General features: G+C 37.8%; 1 protein-coding gene across 5 annotated transcripts in view; it reads right to left on the bottom strand.

Moving 5' to 3' along the window:
- The window catches only part of METTL16 (methyltransferase 16, RNA N6-adenosine), a 68,313-nt gene that overhangs the window by 19,855 nt on the left and 22,025 nt on the right, over nucleotides 1-26,433 (bottom strand). For all 5 annotated transcript variants that reach the window (XM_007177462.2, XM_007177463.2, XM_028165270.2 and 2 more), the window contains 3 exons: nucleotides 24,214-24,354; nucleotides 22,442-22,557; nucleotides 19,320-19,462 (listed from right to left, as the gene is read on the bottom strand). In XM_007177462.2, the coding sequence (XP_007177524.1) occupies nucleotides 19,320-19,462; nucleotides 22,442-22,557; nucleotides 24,214-24,354 (400 nt within the window). The remainder of the gene's footprint in view (nucleotides 1-19,319; nucleotides 19,463-22,441; nucleotides 22,558-24,213; nucleotides 24,355-26,433) is intronic.

Below are 26,433 nucleotides of genomic sequence, written 5' to 3'. Positions count from 1 at the left end.
AAAGGAATACAATGAAATGCAGCACCCCCAAACATAAGATATGCAATGTCCAGCATCCAGTCCAAAACTACCAGACATTGAAAGAAGCAGGAGGGCTTCCCTGGTGGCACAGTGGTTAAGAATCCACCTGCCAACGCAGGGGACATGGATTCAAGCCCTGGTCTGGGAAGATCCCACATGCTGCAGAGCAACTAAGCCCGTGTGCCACAACTACTGAAGCCCGTGCGCCTAGAGCCCATGCTCCGCAACAAGAGAAGCCACCGTGATGAGAAGCCCACACACCGCAATGAAGAGAAGCTCCTGCTCGCCGCAACTAGAAAAAGCCCACACATAGCAACAATGACCCAATGCAGCCAAAAATAATAAATAAAATAAAAAATAAAAATAAAAAAGCAGGAAAATGACTCACAACCAGGATTTAAAAATCAATCACTAGAAACAGACCAAGAAATAAGAGAGATGATGGAATTAGGAGATGAGGACATCAAAACAGCTATTAGAAATATGCTCCATAACAAACATGGACATGATGAAGAGCAAGAGGGAAGATATAAAAACTAACCAAATGGGAGAGGGCAGACAACAGAAGCAAGAAAAACTACAATCCTGCAGCCTGTGGACCAAAAACCACAGTTACAGAAAGACAGAGAAGATGAAAAGGCAGAGGGCTATGTACCAGATGAAGGAACAAGAAAAAACCCCAGAAAAACAACTAAATGAAGTGGAGATAGGCAACCTTCCAGAAAAAGAATTCAGAATAATGATAGTGAAGATGATCCAGGACCTCGGAATAAGAATGGAGGCAAAGATTGAGAAGATGCAAGAAATGATTAACAAAGACCTAGAAGAATTAAAGAACAAACAAACAGAGATGACCAATACAATAACTGAAATGAAAACTACACTAGAAGGAATCAATAGCAGAATAACTGAGGCAGAAGAACGGATAAGTGACCTGGAAGACAGAATGGTGGAATTCACTGCTGCGGAACAGACTAAAGAAAAAAGAATAAAAAGAAATGAAGACAGCCTAAGAGACCTCTGGGACAACATTAAACGCAACAACATTCGCATTATAGGGGTCCCAGAAGGAGAAGAGAGAGAGAAAGGACCAGAGAAAATATTTGAAGAGATTATAGTCGAAAACTTCCCTAACATGGGAAAGGAAATAGCCACCCAAGTCCAGGAAGCGCAGAGAGTCCCATACAGAATAAACCCAAGGAGAAACACGCCGAGACACATAGTAATCAAAGTGGCAAAAATTAAAGACAAAGAAAAATTATTGAAAGCATCAAGGGAAAAACGACAAATAACATACAAGGGAACCCCCATAAGGTTAACAGCTGATTTCTCAGCAGAAACTCTGCAAGCCAGAAGGGAGTGGCATGAAATACTTAAAGTGATGAAAGGGAAGAACCTACAACCAAGATTACTCTACCCAGCAAGGATCTCATTTAGATTTGATGGAGAAATCAAAAGCTTTACAGACAAGCAAAAGCTAAGAGAATTCAGCACCACCAAACCAGCTCTACAACAAATGCTAAAGGAACTTCTCTAAGTGGGAAACACAAGAGAAGAAAAGGACCTACAAAAACAAACCCAAAACAATTAAGAAAATGGTCATAGGAACATACATATCGATAATTACCTTAAACGTGAATGGATTAAATGCCCCAACCAAAAGACATAGACTGGCTGAATGGATACAAAAACAAGACCCATATATATGCTGTCTACAAGAGACCCACTTCAGACCTAGGGACACATACAGACTGAAAGTGAGGGGATGGAAAAAGATATTCCATGCAAATGGAAATCAAAAGAAAGCTGGAGTAGCTATACTCATATCAGATAAAATAGACTTTAAAATAAAGAATGTTACAAGAGACAAGGAAGGACACTACATAATGATCCAGGGATCAATCCAAGAAGAAGATATAACAATTATAAATATATATGCACCCAACATAGGAGCACCTCAATACATAAGGCAACTGCTAACAGCTATAAAAGAGGAAATCGACAGTAACACAATAATAGTGGGGGACTTTAACACCTCACTTACACCAATGGACAGATCATCCAAAATGAAAATCAATAAGGAAACAGAAGCTTTAAATGACACAATAGACCAGATAGATTTAATTGATATATATAGGACATTCCATCCAAAAACGGCAGATTACACGTTCTTCTCAAGTGCACACGGAACATTCTCCAGGATAGATCACATCTTGGGTCACAAATCAAGCCTCAGTAAATTTAAGAAAATTGAAATCATATCAAGCATCTTTTCTGACCACAACGCTATGAGATTAAAAATCAATTACAGGGAAAAAAACGTAAAAAAGACAAACACATGGAGGCTAAACAATACGTTACTAAATAACCAAGAGATCACTGAAGAAATCAAACAGGAAATAAAAAAATACCTAGAGACAAATGACAATGAAAACACGATGACCCAAAACCTATGGGATGCAGCAAAAGCGGTTCTAAGAGGGAAGTTTATAGCTATACAAGCCTACCTAAAGAAACAAGAAAAATCTCAAGTAAACAATCTAACTTTACACCTAAAGAAACTAGAGAAAGAAGAACAAACAAAACCCAAAGTTAGCAGAAGGAAAGAAATCATAAAGATCAGAGCAGAAATAAATGAAATAGAAACAAAGAAAACAATAGCAAAGATCAATAAAACTAAAAGTTGGTTCTTTGAGAAGATAAACAAAATTGATAAGCCATTAGCCAGACTCATCAAGAAAAAGAGGGAGAGGACTCAAATCAATAAAATCAGAAATGAAAAAGGAGAAGTTACAACAGACACCGCAGAAATACAAAACATCCTAAGAGACTACTACAAGCAACTTTATGCCAATAAAATGGACAACCTGGAAGAAATGGACAAATTCTTAGAAAGGTATAACCTTCCAAGACTGAATCAGGAAGAAACAGAAAATATCAACAGACCAATCACAAGTAATGAAATTGAAACTGTGATTAAAAATCTTCCAACAAACAAAAGTCCAGGACCAGATGGCTTCACAGGTGAATTCTATCAAACATTTAGAGAAGAGCTAACACCCATCCTTCTCAAACTCTTCCAAAAAATTGCAGAGGAAGGAACTCTCCCAAACTCATTCTATGAGGCCACCATCACCCTGATACCAAAACCAGACAAAGACACTACAAAAAAAGAAAATTACAGACCAATATCACTGATGAATATAGATGCAAAACTCCTCAACAAAATACTAGCAAACAGAATCCAACAACACATTAAAAGGATCATACACCACGATCAAGTGGGATTTATCCCAGGGATGCAAGGATTCTTCAATATACGCAAATCAATCAATGTGATACACCATATTAACAAATTGAAGAATAAAAACCATATGATCATCTCAATAGATGCAGAAAAAGCTTTTGACAAAATTCAACACCCATTTATGATAAAAACTCTCCAGAAAGTGGGCATAGAGGGAACCTACCTCAACATAATAAAGGCCATATATGACAAACCCACAGCAAACATCATTCTCAATGGTGAAAAACTGAAAGCATTTCCTCTAAGATCAGGAACGAGACAAGGATGTCCACTCTCACCACTATTATTCAACATAGTTCTGGAAGTCCTAGCCACGGCAATCAGAGAAGAAAAAGAAATAAAAGGAATACAAATTGGAAAAGAAGAAGTAAAACTGTCACTGTTTGCCGATGACATGATACTATACATAGAGAATCCTAAAACTGCCACCAGAAAACTGCTAGAGCTAATTAATGAATATGGTAAAGTTGCAGGTTACAAAATTAATGCACAGAAATCTCTTGCATGCCTATACACTAATGATGAAAAATCTGAAAGAGAAATTATGGAAACACTCCCATTTACCATTGCAACAAAAAGAATAAAATACCTAGGAATAAACCTACCTAGGGAGACAAAAGACCTGTATGCAGAAAACTATAAGACACTGATGAAAGAAATTAAAGATGATACCAACAGATGGAGAGATATACCATGTTCTTGGATTGGAAGAATCAACATTGTGAAAATGAGTATACTACCCAAAGCAATCTACAGATTCAATGCAATCCCTATCAAATTACCAATGGCATTTTTTACGGAGCTAGAACAAATCATCTTAAAATTTGTATGGAGACACAAAAGACCCCGAATAGCCAAAGCAGTCTTGAGGCAAAAAAATGGAGCTGGAGGAATCAGACTCCCTGACTTCAGACTATACTACAAAGCTACAGTAATCAAGACAATATGGTACTGGCACAAAAACAGAAACATAGATCAATGGAACAAGATAGAAAGCCCAGAGATTAACCCACGCACCTATGGTCAACTAATCTATGACAAAGGAGGCAAAGATATACAATGGAGAAAAGACAGTCTCTTCAATAAGTGGTGCTGGGAAAACTGGACAGCCACATGTAAAAGAATGAAATTAGAATACTCCCTAACACCATACACAAAAATAAACTCAAAATGGATTAGAGACCTAAATATAAGACTGGACACTATAAAACTCTTAGAGGAAAACATAGGAAGAACACTCTTTGACATAAATCACAGCAAGATCTTTTTCGATCCACCTCCTAGAGTAATGGAAATAAAAACAAAAATAAACAAGTGGGACCTAATGAAACTTCAAAGCTTTTGCACAGCAAAGGAAACCATAAACAAGACGAAAAGACAACCCTCAGAATGGGAGAAAATATTTGCAAATGAATCAACGGACAAAGGATTAATCTCCAAAATATATAAACAGCTCATTCAGCTCAATATCAAAGAAACAAACACCCCAATCCAAAAATGGGCAGAAGACCTAAATAGACATTTCTCCAAAGAAGACATACAGACGGCCACGAAGCACATGAAAAGATGCTCAACATCACTAATTATTAGAGAAATGCAAATCAAAACTACAATGAGGTATCACCTCACTCCTGTTAGAATGGGCATCATCAGAAAATCTACAAACAACAAATGCTGGAGAGGGTGTGGAGAAAAGGGAACCCTCTTGCACTGTTGGTGGGAATGTAAATTGATACAGCCACTATGGAGAACAATATGGAGGTTCCTTAAAAAACTAAAAATAGAATTACCATATGACCCAGCAATCCCACTACTGGGCATATACCCAGAGAAAACCGTAATTCAAAAAGACACGTGCACCCGAATGTTCATTGCAGCACTATTTACAATAGCCAGGTCATGGAAGCAACCTAAATGCCCATCAACAGACGAATGGATAAAGAAGTTGTGGTACATATATACGATGGAATATTATTCAGCCATAAAAAGGAACGAAATTGAGTCATTTGTTGAGAAGTGGATGGATCTAGAGACTGTCATACAGAGTGAAGTAAGTCAGAAAGAGAAAAACAAATATCGTATGTTAATGCATGTATGTGGAACGTAGAAAAATGGTACAGATGAGCCAGTTTGCAGGGCAGAAGTTGAGACACAGATGTAGAGAATGGACATATGGACACCAAGGGGGGAAAACTGCGATGAGGTGGGGATGGTGATGTGCTGAATTGGGCGATTGGGATTGACATGTATACACTGATGTGTATAAAACTGATGCCTAATAAGAACCTGCAGTATAAAAAAACAAACAAAACAACTAATACTAAACTTTCATTGGGTTATTTGTATGGAAATATGTTAATATAAATGTTTCAGACATTACATGAAATTTCTAAAAATCTTATATTTGTATTTGTATGGAAATATGTATGGAAATATGTTAATATAAATGTTTCAGACATTACATGAAATTTCTAAAAATCTAAAAAAAAAAAAAAAAAAAAAAACTAACCAAATGGAACTTCTAGACATGAAAATTATAATATCTAAAATAAAAAATTCACAGATGGGATTAACAGCATACTAGACTCTGCAAAAGAAAAGATGTGTGAACTTGAAGACACAGCAAAACAACCACCTGAAATAAAGCACACGGGGGGGGGGGGGGGGGGGGGGGGGGGAGAAAAAGACCAAAAAAATAAAACGCAGCACTAGTGACCAATGGGACAATATCAAGCAGTACACATAACTGGGGTTTCAGAAAAGGGGCAAAAGGGGGACAAAAATATTTGGAAAAAAGGTCAAAATTTTTCCCAAACTGATAAAAACTATAAACACATATACAAGAAGTTCAATGAACTCCACACAGAAGAAACATAAAGAAAACCATACTATATATTTAAAACAGATAGCCAACAAGGACCTACTGTATAGCACAAGGGAACTCTGCTCAATACTCGGCAATAACCTAAATGGGAAAAGAATTTGAAAAAGAATAGATATATCTATATGTATAACTGAATCACGTTGCTGTACACCTGAAACTAACACAACATTGTTAATCAACTCTACTCCAATATAAAATAAAAATTAAAACAAAAAACATACTAAGGCACCTTATAATCAAATTACGGAAAGGTAGAGATAAAAAGAAAATCTTAAAAGCAGGGAGAGGGTAGAGTGACTTTTTGTTCAAAAGAATAAAGATAAATATTTAATATCAGACTTCTCATCAAAAATAATGCAAGCCAGGGCTACTCTGGTGGCACAGTGGTTAAGAGTCCACCTGCCAATGCAGGGGGCCCGGATTCAATCCCTATTCAGGGAACTAGATCCCATATGCATGCCGCAACTAAGGAGCCCAAGTGCTGCAACTAAGGAGCTGGTGAGCCGCAACTAAGGAGCCCGCCTGCCTCAACTAAGACCCAGCTCAACCAAATAAATAAATATATATATTTTTTAAAATGTTGATTTAAAAAAAAAAGGAAAACAACCAGAATACAATATCCAGGAACTGTGGGACAACTACAAAAGGTATAAAATATGTGTAATGGAAATCTAGAAGGAAAAGAAAGAGAAAAGAACAGAAGAATCTGAAACAATGACTGAGAATTCCCCCAAATTAATGTCAGACACAGACCACAGATCCAGGAAGCTAAGAGAACACTGAGCAGAAAAAATGCCCAGAAAACTACACCTAGGCGTGTGATTTTTAAAACACAGGAAATCCAAAGATAAAGAAAAAATCCTCAAAGAAGCTAGAAAAAGATACACCTTACCTATTGATAAGAATTACATCCAACTTGTCTTAAGAAACCAAGCAAGCAAGAAGGAGTGGAGTGAAATACTTATTTCAGACACAGCTGACTTCAAACCAAGGCAAGTTATCGGGAATAATTACACAATGCTAAAGATGACAATCTTCCAAGAAGACTTAACAATCCTTAATGTTTGTACCTAACAACAGAGCATCAAACTACATGAGGCAAAAACTGATAGAGCTGCAAGGAGAAATGGATGAATCCTCTACTAGAGATGGAAACTTCAACAACCCTCTATCAGAATGGATAGATCCAGCTGGCAGAAAATCAGTAAAGACATAGTTGAACTCACAATACCATCAATCAACTGGCTCTAATTGACATCTATAAACTATTCATCCAACAACAGCAGAATACACATTCCTCTCAAGCTCACATGGAATATTCACCAAGACAGACCGTGTTCTGGGCCGTAAAATACATGTTAACAAATTTTAAAGAATAAAAATCATACAACATCTGCTCTTACACCACAGGGAATTAAACTTGAAATCAGTAACAGAAAGAGAACTGGAAAATCCTCAAATACTTGGAGATTAAACAATACATTTCTAAATAACACATGGGTCAAAGAAGAAATCTCAAGAGAAATTAAGCAATATTTTCTTAAAAAATAAATTTATTTATTTATTTTTGGCTGCACTGGGTCTTCGTTGCTGCGTGTGGGCTTTCTGCTAGTTGCGGCGAGTGGGGGCTACTCTTTGCTGCGGTGCGCGGGTTTCTCATTGTGGTGGCTTCTCTTGTTGTGGAGCACGGGCTCTAGGCGCGCGGGCTTCAGTAGCTGTGGCACACGAGCTTAGTAGTTGTGGCTCGTGGGCTCTAGAGCACAGGCTCAGCAGTTGTGGCGCATGGGTTTACTTGCTCCACGGCATGTGGGATCTTCCCAGGCCAGGGCTCGAACCCGTGTCCCCTGCATTGGCAGGCAGATTCTTAACCACTGCGCCACCAGGGAAGTCCTAAGCAATATTTTTAACTAAATGAAAATGAAAATACAACTTGTTAAAATGTGTGTAGTGAAAGCAGTGCTTGAGGGAAATTTATAGCATTGAATAAATACATTAGAAAAGAAAGATCTAGGGCTTCCCTGGTGGCGCAGTGGTTGAGAATCCGCCTGCCAATGCAGGGGACACGGGTTCGAGCCCTGGTCTGGGAAGATCCCACATGCTGCGGAGCAACTGGGCCCGTGAGCCACAATTACTGAGCCTGCGCGTCTGGAGCCTGTGCTCCGCGACAAGAGAGGCCGCGATAGTGAGAGGCCCGCGCACCGCGATGAAGAGTGGCCCCCACTTGCCACAATTAGAGAAAGCCCTCGCACATAAACGAAGACCCAACACAGCCATAAATAAATAAATAAATAAACAAACAAAAAAACACAACACTGAGCTTTCCTACAATCTACACTTCCCTGTACGTGACACTCCACAACATTTAAAAAAAAAAAAAAGAAAAAAAGAAAAGAAAGATCTAAAATCTATCATCTAAGCTTCCACCTCAGGAAGCTAAAAGAGCAAATTAAATCCAAAACAAACAGAAGAAAAGAAATAATAAAAATTGCAATCAGGAAATCAACAGAGAAAAATCAATGAAGTCAAAAGTTGGTTCTTTAAAAAGATCAATAAATTCAATAAGCCTCTAGCCAGGCTAAGAAAAAAAAAAGAAAGGACACAGGTTCCTAATAACCGAAATGAAATGGAGCAAAGACAGTCTTTTCAACAAATGGTGCTGGCCTAGACATCCACATTATAAAAAAAAACAAAACAAAACTATAAAACTCCTAGAAGATAATATAGGAGAAGATCTAGATGACCTTGGATTTGGTAATGACCTTGTAGATGCCAACACCAAAGGCAGGATCCATGAAAGAAAGAATTGATAATCTGGACTTCATTAAGCTCTGTGAAAGATACTGTCAAGAGAATGAAAAGACAAGTCACTGATCGGGAGAAAATACTTACAGAACACATATCTGACAAAGGACTGTTATCTGAAATATACAAAGAACTCTTATAACTCAACAATATGAAAACAAACCTGGTTTTAAAATGGGTATCTAATAAGATACCCATCAAGGAAGATATACAGATAGTAAACAGGCATATAAAAAGATGCTCCAAATCACATGTCATCAAGGAAACGGAAATTAAAATGAGATACCACTACACACCTATGGCCAAAATCCAGAACACTAACAATACCAAATGCTGGTAAAGATACTGAGCAACAGAAGCTCTCATTCACTGTTAGTGGAAAGGCAAAAAAGGTCTAGCTGCTTTGGAAGACAGTTTGGCAGTCTTCCAAACACGCTCTTACCATGTCATCCAGCAATCGTGCTCATTGGTATTTACCCAAAGGAGCTGAAAACTTATGCCCACACAAAACTACGCACACAGATGTCTATAGCAGCTTTATTCATAACTGTCAAAACTTGGAAACAACCAAGATGCCCTTCAGTAGGTGAATGGATAAATAAACTGTGGTACATTTGGACAATGTAATATTATTCAGCGTTAAAAAGAAATGAGCTATTAAGCCATGAAAAGACATGGAGGAAACTTAAATATATATGACTAAGTGAAAGAAGCCAATCTGAAAAGGCTACATAGTGTATGATTCTAACTATACGGCACTCTGGAAAAGGCAAAATTATAGAGATGATAAAAAGATCAGTGGTTGGGGGGGAAGGGGGTGAATACATAGAGCATAGAGGATTTTCAAGGCAGTGGAAATATTATGTATGATATTATAATGGTGGATACTTATAAATACATATGTGTCCAAACCCACAGAACATACAACAGCAAGGATGAACCCTAATGTAAATGATGGACTCTGGGTGATAATGAAGTGTCCATGTAGGCTCATCAATTTTAACAAACATCCCACTCTGGTGAGGAATACTGAGAATGCGGGAGGTTATGCATGTGTAGGGCAGGAGTATATGGGAAATCTCTGTAATTTCCCCTCAATTTTGCTGTACCTTACACTAGTCTAAGAATTAAAGTCTATGTACACTTGAAACTAACACAACATTGTAAATCAACTAGAATCCAATAAAATTAAAAAAAAAAAAAAAGTCTATTACAAAAGAAAGAGAGATACGGGAATGACCAACAAGCACATGTAAAGATGCCCCCATCACTGGTCATCGGTGAAATGCAACTTAAAACCAGAATGAGATATCACTATATAACCACTAGAATGGATAAACTTTAAAAGAATGACAATATCAAACGGTGTCAGCTGGAACTCTCATACATTGCTGGTGAGAATGTAAAATAGTACATACAGCCACTTGAAAACAGCCTGGCAACTTGACTCAGGAATCCTACTCCTAGGTATTTACTCAAGACAGAGGAAAACTTAAGTCCACACGAAGACTTGTATGCAAATGTTCACAGCGGTGTTATCCATACTAGCCAAAACCTGGGAATGATCCAAATGTCCATCAACTGGTGAGTGGATTAACAAATTGGGTATATGCACATAACAGCATACTACTTAGCAATAAAAAGGGAGACTATTCATACAGTGCATGGACATGCTACGTGAAAGCCTGTTTTGTGTTCTTTTATGAGATGGCAAGTCAGGCGCAGCCACGAGGAGACAGAGGACAGGCTCAGGAAAAAACAAAGTTTATTATACTTACAACTCCTAGAGACAGGCAGGACTCACCATGCAGGGTCACATGGGGAAGACACTAGGGTGGTCAGGAGGCAGATGACAGGAGTGAGGGGAGTGCTTAGGCCACGGCCTTTATTGGGGTTTCCTCAGGACGGGCAAGGCAGGGCAAGGGTAGCACTTTAGGATCAGCTAGTGTGAATAACCTCCGTGGGCTCTGGGCTCTGGAGTGGTCCCCAGTTGCCTGGCACCCAGCCCTGGGATGACTCAGGCAGAGGAAGATGGCCTCCTGGGCTGAAAGGGCAGAGAGAGGAGGGAGGGCTCTGGTCTTGCAGATCCAAGGCCTGCTCAGGCTGGTCCTTTGCCATATCTAAGAATCGAAGAGCCCAGGGAGGGGCAGTCTCCCCCAGCCAGAGAGGTCAAAACATCATAATACACAGAAAAGTTAAAATATTTACAATACAAAGCCAGACACAAAAAACTACATTCTGTATGATTCCATTTATTTAAAAGTCTAAACAGGCAAAACTACTGTGACACAACAACTAAAGCCCGCGTGCCTAGAGCCCGTGCTCCGCAACGAAGAGTAGCCCCTGCTCGCCACAACTAGAGAAAAGCCCGTGCGCAGCAACAAAGACGCAACACAGCCAAAAAATAAATAAAACAAAACAAAACAAAAAACAAACAAACAACTACTGTGACAGAAAAATCAGTGATCACTAGAGGCTGGGTAGGGTGGGAAGAGACTGCAAAGGGCCACTAGGGAACTTTTTTACAGTGATGGAAATGTTCTATATCTTGATTGTGGTGGTGGTAATGTACACATTTGTCAAAATGCATCAAATCATACACTTAAATTGGAGAATGTAACTGTAAGTAAGTTATACATCAATAGAACTGATTTAAGTATATAAATTTCTAAATAATAATGTACCTTGTATCTTCAAATATAAAGAACAGTTAACAATACAGTAATGTTTTGCATATTTCTTGCTTTATAACATAGCTTAGTTACACTAGCAATACATAATCTGTATCCTGCTTTTTTCACCAAGCATCATAATTACTCCTGTCATTTGAAATTCATCTAATTGCACATTAGTTTTAAAGAGAAATTTCAGATTAAGGGGATATACATTCAATATGTATCTGTCTGTATGAAAAATAGCTACTATGAAGGTGAATTTTAAAGTAACAAAAACTCTAAGTGAATTTAAGAGCCTCTAAAATCACATGCTAAGTTAAAACTACAAAAAATTTCCATTTTTATAAGTTGGAAACTGTTGAAGACTGGCAATTTTATATGGTTCAACCTAACACATTAAATAATACAGATGAAAATCTAATTAATTATAAAAGTATGACAAATACTATTATACTGCTTTAGAAGTAGTGTGCATTAACCAATATTTTATTTGTTTTTATTGTTTGTGGGTTCAACAACGGATGACAATCCTTATTTTTGTTTAATCAATCCTTTTTCTGATTTGAAAACACAAATAAATAATTGTCCTACCTAAATTACATTAAACAAACCTGGGTAAATTTACTCAGAGCATCATCTATTTCATTTGGCAGCTTTACAAGGTTTGGAAGAAAAAGAATATGCTCCCTTTAAGAAGGCAGTGGAGAAATCATTAACCAGGAATTAAAAGCCTTTGGTAAGTTAGGAACAAGATGAAGGAAAAGAAATTAAGAGCAATTAGTACTCACAAAGTAACAGTATAAAATAGGTTAATTAACACCTTTCTTTTAAAATTAGCATTCCTGAACAGATTTAAAAAAAAATTTTTTTTCATTGAAGTATAGTTGATTTACAATGTGTTAATTTCTGCTGTACAGCAAAGTGACTCAGTTATACACATATAGGCATTCTTTTTTATATTCTTTTCCATTATGGTTTATCCCAGGATACTGAATATAGTTCCCTGTGCTATACAGTAGGACCTTGTTGTTTATCCATTCTGTATGTAATAGTTTGCACCTACTAACTTCAAACTCCCACTTCATCCCTCCACCATCTCCTCTCCCCCTTGGCAACCACAAGTCTGTTCTCTATGTCAGTGAGTCTGTTTTTGTTTTGTAGATAGGTTCATTTGTGCCATATCTTAGATTCCACATATAAGTGATATCATATGGTATTCGTCTCTCTCTTTCTGACTTCTTCACTTAGTATGATCATTTGTAGTTGCATCCATGTCCTGAACAGATTAGATCAGAGTCACCAGAAGCCAAGAAAAGGCCCAGAACAGAGACAAAAGGAAGATGCTACAAATTTCCTCAGGAAATGAAGGGAAGCAAATATTTAAATAACTCAGGCTTGTAATATGTCATTGGTACTTAACATGGGCTTGGCAGAGTTCATTTCTTTTAACCCTTACTGTAAGCTAAGTAGTATATTGTGAATCTTTTCTTTTTTCTTTCTTTTTTTTTTTTGGCCACACGGCTTGCAGGATCGTAGTTCCCCGACCAGGGATTGAACCCACGCCCTTGACAGTGAAAGCGCAGAGTCCTAACCACTGGACCACCAGGGAATTCCCTATCTTAAGATTGAATCTCATCAATATATCAACTGTTTTCTGCAAGTTATATTTCTTATAGAACAAGCAGAAGTAATTGGGTGTATTAAAAATTGTTTTAGCTTCACTTTTTTAAAAAATGCCTACTGAGGGACTTTCCTCGTGGTCCAGTGGTAAAGAATCCGCCTCCCAATGCAGGGGACACAGGTTCAATCCCTGGTTAGGGAACTAAGATCCCACATGCCACGGGGCAACTAAGCCCGTGCGCCACAACTACTGAGCTCGCACGCCTCAACTAGAGCCCACGTGCCGCAAACTACAGAGCCACTCGCCCTGGAGCCCACGCGCCACAACTAGAGAAAAGCCCACGCACCGCAACGAAAGATACTGCAGGCCTCAACGAAGATCCTGTGTGCCGCAGGCAACTAAGACCTGACGCAGCCAGAAAAAAAAAATGCCTACCCATTAGATCCTAGCTACTCTCAACAGGCATCTTGTGACAACTAATCAAAACGCATGTAGGAAAAAAAAATGAAAAGGAAGATCAGTTACCCAAGAGATTTTGAACCCATTATACTATTTTAATGATGAAAGTAGCACTCCACTCATTACAGCATTTAGTAATTCCTTAGAGACAGCAGGTTTCAAGAAAAATTATTTTGAAATTATTTCAAACGTATAGAAATTGCAAGATTAGTACAAATGATTCCAGTACACTCTTCACCCAGATTCACTGTACTTTGCCCCATTTGCTTGCTCTATGTGTGCTTTTTTCTAAACCATTTGAGAGTTAGCTACAGACATCATCATGCCCCTAATGTTAAATATTTTGGTATGTACATTTTCAAAACAAGGACATTCTCTTTTATAACCACAGAACAATGATCAAATTGAGAAAATTTAACACTCATACGATACTATTATCTGGAATACAGTCCATACTCAAATTTCACCAATTATCCCAATAACGTCCTTCATGTCAATTTTCTCCCCTGATGCAAGATCCAATCTAGGATTACACATTTCATTTACATGTCAAGTCTCTTTAGTCTCTTTCAATCTGGAACAGTTCTGTGGTCTTTTTTTACTTTCAGGACCTTAATATTTTTGAAAAATTGTCTTACAAAATCCCTCAAGTTGGTTTCTCTGAAATTTTCTCATAGATTCAGGTAAAACATTTTGGGCATGAAGAGCACAGAGGTGCTACATGTCCTTCTAGGTGACCCCCATCAGGAGGTGATCACCTGGTCAAGGTGGTATCCCCCAGTCTCTCCACTATAAAGTTACCATATATCCCTTTGTAACTGAAATACTTTGTAACTGGGGAAATACTTTGAAACTATGAAAATATCGTGTTCCTCTTCAAACTTTCCATTGTTGATTCCTCCATGAAATCAATTATTACTATAATGATTGCAAAACAGTGATTTTTCTAATTTTATTATTCCTTCTACATTTATTAGTTGGCATTCTAGAGTAAACAAGGAGTTTTTCCTCTATCCCCCTATGTATTTTATTTGCTTACTTTATTCAGTGGGTTATAATCCATTATTGTCATTATTCATTCTGAGCTTATATTGTCCCATATTGTTCTTTTAACAATGTGGGAGCTGGCTCCTATGTTCTTTTAACATTTAATACCATAAAAGGTATTATCCCAACCTTCCAGACAAGGAAAATGAAGTGGCTTACCCTTTTATAAAGGTAAGTCAAAGTTTGTTGTAGAACTGGACAGTCTTTCAGCTGGAAAATTAACTAAAAGCTCAGTTATAAAATTTACAATTGTTCTTTTTTTTTTAAATTTTATTTTTGGCTGTGTTGGGTCTTTGTTGCTGCGTGCGGGCTTTCTCTAGTTGCAGTGAGCGGGGGCTACTCTTCATTGTTGTGCACAGGCTTCTCACTGTGGTGGCTTCTCTTGTTGCAGAGCACAGGCTCTAGGCATGTGGGCTTCAGTAGTTGTGGCTCGCAGGCTCTAGAGCACAGGCTCGGTAGTTGTGGTGCACGGGCTTAGTTGCTCCGCGGCATGTGGGATCTTCCTGGACCAGGGCTTGAACCCATGTCCCCTGCATTGGCAGGCAGATTCTTAACCACTGTGCCACCAGGGAAGCCCTACAATTGTTCCTTGCAACCATCACTTACAGCACCCCAAAACTATGCTAGCACCTAGTTTTAAGAAAAAAAAAACAGAAAAGGAGGGGGACTTTGCATTAAAGTAAAATAGCAGAGTAGTCTTAACATTTCCTTTCAACACAGTAGACCATAGCATTTAAATCTACTGGATTCCTAAAATGGTCAAGAGTTTAAAAGATCCTATTTACTATTCATTATTATTTTTAATTACATCAAATACATATTCATTCAATTCTATGACTACCCTATGAGGTATGAGGTAGCTATTATTATCTCACTTTACCAATGAGAAAAAATTTAAAAGATAAGTCAAAGAGGGACTTCCCTGGCAGTCCATTGGTTAAGACCTCACCTTCCAATGCAGCAGGTGTGGGTTCAATCCCCTGGTCAGGGAGCTAAGATCCCACATGCCTCCTGGCCAGAAAACCAAAACATAAAACAGAAGCAATATTGTAACAAATTCAATGAAGACTTTAAAAATGGTCCACATCAAAAAAAAAAAGTCAAAGAATCACATTTCAAAAGGCCTAGATTGTTTAATTTATTATCCATCACCAGATATGTGGATTTTACCCAGACCCAAGAAGTCTCCACCATCTGGCAGGGGGTAAGGAATGGAAAGGAAAAAGCAAAAACAGGGAGTAAAACCAGTATTAAGTTGGAACTCGGTAAATCTGGTTCCTGGAAAAATCACAGAATCACTGCCATAAAGGGCATCAGCTATAGACCTAATAACCAATGACAAGAGTAAGATCCAGGCCATAAGGGGTTTGATTAAGTCTGCTAATGTATTTAGAAGGTTAGGTGAGTGAGTCTCTAAAAAAAGAAAATGCTATTAAGACAAGCACTTGAAAATCTTCATCAACAGTAGAAAGGCCGTCTAATAATGTCATATGTCAATTATACCTCAACAATAAAGAAAAGAAAAAAGAAAAGAAAAGGAGTAGAAAAGAAAAGGCTGTGTACTTAGAAGTCTAACTGCAGTCTGGGCTACAGAGGCTACATAGAGTGGTGGAAAGAGCACTGGACCAGAATTAGGAGATCTGGGTCCCAAATTTCTAATCTGTACAACTAAGAGGTTGGATAACTTTCTCTCTCAAGGGCCTCCCAGCTGCAAAATTCCTTAAGATACAAAACTGCACTTGCTGCTGAGTGTGACTTAGGCAAGGCATGAATCATAACGGGGAGGTGAGGCATCTGGAGTGCCATCACTGAGATCAGTCCAACAAATATAACTTATTTCACTCCATAATGTTACAAATTTGGCTTAATTTCTGCATTTCTTCAGGAACAAGAAGGGGGATAAGAAGCAGATGGTGGGGTTTAAATACTTGTTTTCAATCCCTTATTTTTCATAGCTTCAAAATATGCAGTTTCCACAGCATTTTAAAATTTGAGAGTTGCATAGTGGTATAAACATTATGTCAACTACAAAAATATTCAGGACATGCACTGGTAACATATACAAATGAAAGTCACCAAAGTATGACATGAAATTGTAAACAATATTTGTGAGCAAAACTCTTTCAAAAAACACTGCTCTATTTTCTCTTCAATGAAAATCACTTCATTCTTCCTTTCTTCCTTTTATCTTCCCTCTCAACCTGCCTGAGTCCTAACAGAGCAGACAAGACTGCTGAACCCTTTCTTTATATGAATCGTAACTGGGTAACTTTTCCTATACGCGACACCAACCTTGAAATGGTTGACTCTTCAGAGACATCATGGGCTCTAGCAATTTACCCTTCCCAGCAAACGTTCACCTTTCATTCAATTTGTGGGCTGCCATAGAGCCAGGTACAGGCAGATGTGGAACGTACTGACCAATTTCCTCTCTTAGAATGGTGTTCATTTAAAACATATTTTTTGTAGTTCAAATGGAACTTTGGAAATAATAGAAACTTACTGATTAATAGGCTCCTGAAAACAACCTTCCCCATTTTGTTGAATGACTCCAGTTCCCTCAAAAGCTGACAGATACTGAAATGGCCACATGGCCCTGGTTACGTACTGTCATGAGTCTCAGTGCTCTGTTGCTTTCAGTTTACTTTACTTACTCAGACTCTTCTCAATGCTCAGTATAACTTAAGAGGCTCTTTCTTCCCCACATCCTAATGTTTTGTTTTTTTTTTTAATTGGGGTATAGTTGCTTTACAATGTTGTGTTAGTTTCTGCTGTACAGCGAAGTGAATCAGCTATATGTATACATGTCCCCTCTTTTTTGGATTTCCTTCCCATTTAGGTCACCTCAGAGCATTAAGTAAAGTGCCCTGTGCTATACAGCAGGTTCTCATTAGTTATCTGTTTTATACATATTAGTGTATATGTGTCGATCCTAATCTCCCAATTCACCCCACCCCTCTCTTCCCCTCTTGGTGTCCATAAGTTTGTTCTCTATGTCTGTGTCTCTATTTCTGCCTTGCAAACAGGTTCATCTGTACCATTTTTCTTTGAAGAAATCAACTTAAGGCAAAAATTTATTAATCAAAAAAAAAAAATTTATTAACCTTTGGCTTTAATATTGTGTAAATTTTCTGAGGCAGATCATCCAAGAATCCAGTTGCTTTCCATATTTAAATAAACTCACATTTAACAAATCAGGATATTTGTTGATTCTGGAACTGGCCTACTAAAATAAGCGGCTTTAAACACCTATAAATCCAAAAGGGGGAAAAAAAAAAAGGCTTCCCTACTTAGCAATTCCAGTTCTGGGTATCCACCCAAAAGAATTCGAAGCAGGGTCTTAAGAAATATTTGCACATCCATGTTCCTAGCCACATTATCCACGATAGCCAAAACGTGGAAGTAACCCAAGTGTCCATCAACAGATAAACGGATAAACAAAATGTAGCTATATACATACAATGGAATATTAATATTCAGCCCTAGAAAGGAAGGAAATTCTGAAACATGCTATAACGTGGATGAACACTGAGGACTTGACGCTAAGGGAAAGAAGCCAGTCATAAAGGGACAAATATGATTCCACTTACATGAGGTACCTCAAATAGTCAAATTCATAGAGATGGAAAGAAGAATGGTGGTTGCCAGGGGTTATGGGAAGAGAGGGAATGGGGACTAGTTGTTTAATGGGTACAGAGTTTTAGTTTTACAAGAAGAAAGAGTTCTGGAGGTTAGCTGCACAACAATATGAATGTACTTAATGCTACTGAACTGTACACTTTAAAAATGGTTAAGATGGTAAATTTTATGTTATGCATATTTTACCACAATTTTAAAAAATTCTTCTCTATGTCACAAAGCTAAATCAGGGTTGAAAGCCCTTTTAGTCTGAACTACCACATTATCCATCATTTCACCAACACTTGGCAGGGTGAGAAGTCAAGCGAGACAAATAGCTCTGAGTACCTTATGCTGCTTAATGACAGGTGTGTTGTCCGAAATAATTAGCTTTTAAAAATGAATAGACTTAATTCTCCTCTGGAGCTGGTTAGTGACCTCAGTTTCCCTTCATTAAGTTCTTGACAGCTCAATGTGCTCACATCTGTCATCGTTTGGGAGACTGATTCCAAGAACATAAACTGCTTCAAGGACTAGGCAACAAATTTATTCTGGTTCATGGGGCAGATCTGAACCCATCTGTTTTCTAATCAAAAGCCATATTTGAATCAGTTTTGTTCCATCACAGGACCATACTAATGGGAGCAATACAATCATATGGTATTTTCCTTCTTTCTATCCATGCACTGTAGATGATTACAGGAAACACAAATCAATTAAAGGCATGAGAGCATCCTCAGAAAGAGGGTCTTTGCAGACTGTAGGACCTTCTACCTTTTCGGGTTTTATCTGTTTATTCTTCAGACCACAGTGATTTTGTTTCCTCTCAGTGACACGGTTTCTTTCTGAATTACATAGTGGATAATATTCTTATTACCAACTTACCTTAATCTTTTCTGAAGCTGTAAACTGTCATGGATGATCCTTTTAACAAACTCTAATTCACCCCCTTCTGCCATGATCTCTGTGATCCCTCCTGTATTTACTGAGCTAGGTGGGGGTCTTCGAGGGTTTCGAGAGTTTACTCCCTGAACAACACAACAACAACAACAAACCCTGGTGAAAAACCTTTACACCTTAAGGCCAGCTCTTTGACTGTAACCTAGTTTTACACAAGAATGCTTAGACATAATTCCCGTTTCCAGGTATCAGGCTAGATTTGGGATTTAAAAATCGTATAATCTTGGCATTTGAAACAATGGCATTCATGCAAATACTCCCTCCCAGGGTCTTTACCTTTCATCTTTGTGATTAAACATATTAACGTTTTACCTTTTTATCTAGCCAATTCTGTCACTTTTTTCTCTCTTGGTATCATACACTGAAAATATTCCACCCAAAGATTATATAAATATTTTTTTGTTTTCTTCTAGTATTTTATGGTGTCACTTTTAAAATTTAAATATTTAATCCACTCCTACCTCACACCATATAAAAAAATAACCCAAATAGATCAAAGATTTAAATGTAAAAAGCTAAAACAATAAAACTCTTAGAAGAAAACATAGGAGTAAATCTTCATGACCTTGCATTAGGCAATGGTTTCTTAGATATGACACCAAAAGCATAAGCAACAGAAGAGAAAATAGATAAAGTGGACTTCCTCAAAAGTAAAAACTTCCAGGCTGCAAGGGACACCATCAAGAAAATGAAAAGACAACCCACAGAATGGGAGAAAATGTTCGCAAATAATATATCTAATAAGGGACTTGCATATAGAATACATAAAGAATTCTTACAACAATAGTAAAAAGAAAAATAACCCAATTTAAATGGGCAAAGGATCTGAATAGGCATTTCTCCAAAGAAGATACACAAATGGCAAATAAGCACACAAAAAGATGTTCCACATCATTAGCCATCAGGGACACGCACATTAAAACCATGATGAGATGCTACTTCATACTCTCTAGGATGGCTATAATCAAGAAGACAGATAAAAACAAGTGTTGACAAAGATGTGGAGAAATTGGAACTCTCATACACTACTCATAGGGGAATAAAAAATGGTGCAGCCATTTTGGATAACATCCTGGCAGTTCCTCAAACAATAAAACATAGAGTTACCATGTGACCCAGTGATTCCACTCCTAGGTATACACCTAAGAGAAATGAAAACATGTTCACGCAACACTTGTACATGAATGCTCACAGCAGCATTGTTCATAATAGCCAAAAAGTGAATAAAACCCAAATGTCCATCAACAGATGAATGGATCAGTAAAATGTGATATTTCCATACAATGGAATACTATTCGGCAATAAAAAGATATGAAGTACTGATACATGCTACAATATGGATGAACCTTGAAAACATATTATGCTTAGTGAAAGAAGTCAGTCACAAAAGACCACATATTATATGATTCCATTTTTATGAAATGACCGCAACAGGCAACTCCACAGAAACAGAAAGTAGACTGATGGTTGCCTAGGACTAAGGGGGCTGCAAGGAAACCGAGAGTAATTGCTAATGGGTGTGGGTTGTTTTTTTCTTTTTTCGTGGGGGGGGTGGGGTGATGAAAATGCTCTAAAATTGATTGTGGTGATGGCTGCACAACTCTGTGAATATACTAAAAATAATTAAATTCTACCCTTTAAGTGGGTGAATTGATGGCACGTAAATTGTATTTCAGTAAAGTTGCTATAAAAAGGTATTTAGTTCTGGTGCTAGTTATAGTCTATTTCTTCATCTGGATGCTGGTTCTATAAGAATATTCACTTTGGAAAATCCAGTTTACACGCATGGCATGTGTACTTTTATGTATATATGCTGTATCTCAACATTTTTTAAAAGAAATGTACTCCAGGATGTGGCTATTTTATCTATAGTTCTCAAATTTATCTGCACTGAAGGCTAAAATTTAGATTTCTTAAATCCTGCCTCACTTCATGTTCCAATCTAGAATGTTGGTATTGTTAATAAATTTCTGTCCCCTTCCCCCCGCCGCAACCAAATTTAATCCATCTGGAATTTATTTTGTTATGAGGTATGTAAATGGTACTTTAGAGTATCTGAGTGATTCTAAAAACAATTTATTCTCCCAAAGTTTTAAGCATACACACCCCCTCGTTTCCTTCTGATTAATATTATTCACTTTCTATTAATTCTTCTCTAGATGAAGGAAAACTTAGGTTAAATCAATAATATTTTATTGATTTTTAATAGGTTAGTTTTTTAAGCCAATGCATCTCTTTCCATATTCATAAGCAAATATATTAATTCTTTTCTAGATGAAGGAAAACTTAGGTTAAATCAATAATATTTTATTGATTTTTAATAGGTTAGTTTTTTAAGCCAATGCATCTCTTTCCATATTCATAAGCAAATATATTAATTCTTTTCTAGATGAAGGAAAACTTAGGTTAAATCAATAATATCATATTGATTTTTAATAGGTTAGTTTTTTTAGCCAATGCATCTCTTTCCATATTCATAAGCAAATATATTTTATTTCATGAAATGAATATATTCATTTCAAGTTAGAAAGACTAAATAAGACATTTGTTTGCTATCAAATGATAGGTGGCAGTAAAAACAGTGACCCTCTCCTTAAGCCGATAAGCCCAATGCAGTAGAGTAGACTGTAACCTAAGTTGGTCCAATCAGAAGAAATCCAAATGTTAAATGGTTTGGGGAAGAAAAGAGCTCTCTTTTCACCCTCTCCCACTCCCCAAATATTACTCTGCCACAAGTAAACCAGTCTGAGAACAAAAACAACCAAGGGCCCAATAAGAGCCAGGGGGAACCTGAAAAAACAGTCTCAGCCTTGATACTATCATGAACTCCTCGATCAAACTGTTCCTGAAGTCCAGACTATTGCTGGATTTCTCAGATACGTAAACCAATAAACTTTCTTGTTAAGTCAATATGAATTGGGTTTTCAGGTGCTTGATACCAGAAGCATCCTAACTGATACAGCTTCCAAAATAAAAGTTGCTCTTATCTTGCAAGCAAGGAAAACTTAACTAAATATTCAACTACTTTAAAGCAGAAGATATCTTACCTTGGCTTCCAACTGATTGGCAAAAAAGGGAGGGTTGCACATGCAAAAGTCATAGATTATCTCAGATTCTTCTTTAAGAGCATCCATCAGGAGTGTCTTCTGTGGTACTTTTACCACTAGGAGAAAAAACAGAGACTGTTAACTACTATTAATACTGTGGTAGTTTTCAAATATGTCCACAAATTCTTTGATACTAGTCCCTTCAAGAGGCAGAGTTTGATTTCCCTCTCCTTGAGTGTAGCTTCACTCAGTGACTCGCTTTTACTGAAGAGAATGTGATGAGCGTGATAGGGTATCACTTCTGACGCTAGGTCATAAAAAGCAATATGGCTTCCTCCTTGCCCTGTCTCTTGAACTACTTGCTCTAGGAGAGGCCAGCTGACATGCTGTAATGATGCTCAGGTAGCCCTGAGGAGAGATCCACATGGCAATGAACTAAAACTTCCTGCCAAAAGCAATGTAAGTGAGCCATCCTGAAAGCACATCTCTACTCCCAGTCTTTCAGACGACAACCTCATGAAAGACTCTGAACCAGAACCAACCAGCTAGGCCACACCCAAACTCCTGACCCACAGGAACCACGAGATTATTAATAAATGTTTATTGTTTAATGCCGCCAGATTTTGGAGTAATTTGTAACACAGGAATGGATAACTAAAAAACTCATTAATAATATATTAATATCTCCCCTTACGATATGTTTAACACTAGTAAGAAAAGCCTATTTCTTCCAAAGAGAGACATAAAGTCTCTTTAATGACAAAACAAAAAACAAAAAAAAACCCCCAGCCCTTTATATATATACAATAAGCACAGACGTAAAAAGTAACTAAGCATTAAGGGGATTTGACTATTTGTAGCACAGTTCCATGTACTGAAATAAAAAAGACGATAGAGTTTAATCAATAGCAGGATTTTCTTCCTCTTAAAAATCTTGGTGACTAGGTTACTTTATACACAGTTGATTCTCATCTTTAGTGGTAGTTGTGTTCTATAAAGTCACCACGAACCCTGAATTAGTGAATACTGAACCACTGGCTCCTAAGAGAAATATATGATTAGCTAAGTTTGAGCCTCTGGTCCCAACATTTTCATCAACCGATCAATACATATCCTTACTGATTCATCAACATTGAACTCATGGCCAACAGTACTATAACATGTCTGAACGAAACTTATCTGGCACATGTATTTTCTCTGTAACGCACATCACGGCCTTCTTGTACTTAGGAATGCTAGGCAGTACTTAAGCACTGTGTTTAGGGGCCATTATAAACAGCAACATCACCAATAAAAGCACAAAACTGCAAAAAAAAAAAAAAAAAAGTGGTACTAAACAGACCATGAAAAGGACACTTGTTTACAGTATGAGAGCTGAAACAAGACAGCAGGACATTGCCTTGTCCAACTTCAGCTGGGAACATGCACTCTGGGTGACTCAATTTTTTTGCCACTTTGCACGTGTCTGTGAATGACCACAAAAGTACCATGAGTATTGATCTGGAGGCTAAAAATAGCCCCTAGTAGGCAAACTTTAGCAAGCAGGCAAATTCACAAACACAGAATTCACAAATTATGAGGATCGACTATGTTTACTCTGTTTCTTTCTGAGTTAATTCTGGTAACAAAGCAGCAAACCAAATTACAATGTACCAGACTGTTTTAAATTACCAAAGTTTGTATATTAAAGCAGAAGACAATGAGATGTGTTAAATTAGAAAGACAGGTTAATAAACAAAGCTTGAAAGGAGTATTTATTCTACAGAGCTAACCTTTTATAAGATCAGATAAGTTATTCTGTTCCACATTCTTCTTTGCATAGTTGAAGCACATGTCATCTACTTCTGTTGCAAGGAAATACCAGCCATTTAAGGTTGTTCCAAGTAAAGGATAGATGCAGGATGCCCCAGTACCTAGTACAATAAGAATTCAAAACACATTGCACACACCTGAGAGGAAGGTGAGACCAACAAGCAAAAACACCATTCTTCACTTCTTAGAATTTCTTATAGCCTTAACGTCTTAAACCACAAGCTGGTACTGATTACACACATACTGTGGCTACTGGCTTCATGTATGTTAGTCTTACCTCATTAGATTCAAATTTCCTAGAGGGTAGAAACCTTGCTGTCTTCTTTGTATGCTGTATGTAAAATGAAGTATGCATAATTGGCTGGTGATCAAGAAATACATGACTGACTAACTGAAAATTGTCAAAGCAATTTAATTTACTTTATAAAAAGTCTTCATTTTAAATCTGTCACAAACTTGATTTTCTTGAAAGAAATCAGTGTTATTTGTTAAAACACCACAGTAATATCTTAAAATAGATCAATGTATACATCCCATTCTACAAAAGCAGAAAAAAATACATAGGGTATAAAATTTTTATAATATTAAACCACTCAATTCCCCACATATCTATCTGCAAGTTGTTACTTGAAGGAAACCAGAAGTTAAACAAAACAAAACAAAAAAACCCTAAAAACTAAAGAGAGGATTCATTTCTTAGATGTGGAGACATGGAAAAACACTTGATCCAGATCCAAAACATCAGTCATTGGCTTGCCCTACCACAGTTTCAAGGGAGACGTTCAAAGGCAAATGGTCCAGGCAAAAATCTCTCTGACAACTAGGGTTTGGTCCTAAACTTGCATGTAGAACCTCTAACCATAGACTGGACGAGTATATGTTTGAGTATATCCTAACCACAAATAATTGCTTTTACAACCTTTAACTGATCTTGGCCAATAAGATCCTAAAGAGCATACTCAAGAGAAGAAAAGCTGGTGTTCTTCTTGGAGGCCCACAGTAGTCAGCCCATACCAGCCATTCCACGCCCACTTTCCACTGACCACATCATGGTGCCAGTCTAGCCTTCTAAGGATTTGGCAGGAAGAGCTGGAGGCCAAAGATACTCCTAACCCAGAGGAAAGCCAGTCTCATCTTACTGCTTCCTCATTAAGTACTCAGAACAGGCCAGTAAAAGACATGACAACAACTGATAGCCAGAACATTTAAGCTCTGACAGTCACAGTGATTGCTACACTTTCTATCATGTTTACCTAACAGCATCCTGGCCCTGATGCTACTGGGCAAACATCTCCTTGGGGATGTGGGAGGTGGTGCAGGAAGGAGTGGTAAAGGGTACTCAAGCTCCTCTCAGAGTTCACAATTATTTAGCCCCTGCTAGCCACTCAGAATAAGGAAATTAAGGAAATTTAAGTAGCACTTCCAGCTCTGTAGAAAAAAAAATCCAGACCAGATCCCAGGCCCTTGATTCTCATACAACTACCTCTCTCTTCGTACTTCAATTTCATTTAAAAGGAAAAAGAAAAAAGGACACCTTCCCTCAGCTGCCCTAATATCAGGTGCCAAGAGGGTAATAAACGCAGGTAAAAGACCTGTCCTTCGCCAAAAAAAAATCAAGTTTCTCAGTTCTTAAGACCAGAAGACTTGCATTCTAACATCCTAATCCCCTCTGAAAGGTGAATGACATTTTTAAAAAATTTTTATTTATTTATTTTTGGCTGTGTTGGGTCTTCATTGCTGCATGCGGGCTATCTCTAGTTGCAGCGAGCAGGGGCTACTCTTCATTGCGGTGCGCAGGCTTCCCATTGTGGTGGCTTCTCTTGTTGCGGAACACGGGCTCCAGGCACGCGGGCTTCAGGAGTTGAAGCACATGGGCTCAGTAGTTGTGGCTCGCGGGCTCTAGAGCACAGGCTCAGCAGTTGTGGCGCACAGGCTTAGTTGCTCCACGGCATGTGGGATCTTCCCAGACCAGGGCTCGAACCCATGTCCCCTGCATTGGCAGGCGGATTCTTAACCACTGCACCACCAGGGAAGCCCGTGAATGACATTTTTATATGGGTAATAATCCTTGTAAGGATAAATAAAAATGGAAAGTGTATACCCATAGAATTAGAGCAAACTAATGGAGTCTAGGGGAAGAATTTATATAAAACCCTAATTAGAATGAATGTGATTTCAGC

The sequence above is a fragment of the Balaenoptera acutorostrata genome, chromosome 20, assembly GCF_949987535.1.
Source record: "Balaenoptera acutorostrata chromosome 20, mBalAcu1.1, whole genome shotgun sequence".
NCBI classification, from domain to species: domain Eukaryota; kingdom Metazoa; phylum Chordata; class Mammalia; order Artiodactyla; family Balaenopteridae; genus Balaenoptera; species Balaenoptera acutorostrata.
The sequence above is the reverse complement of the archived record's forward strand: the minus strand, read 5'-3'. Positions and strand labels throughout refer to the sequence as shown.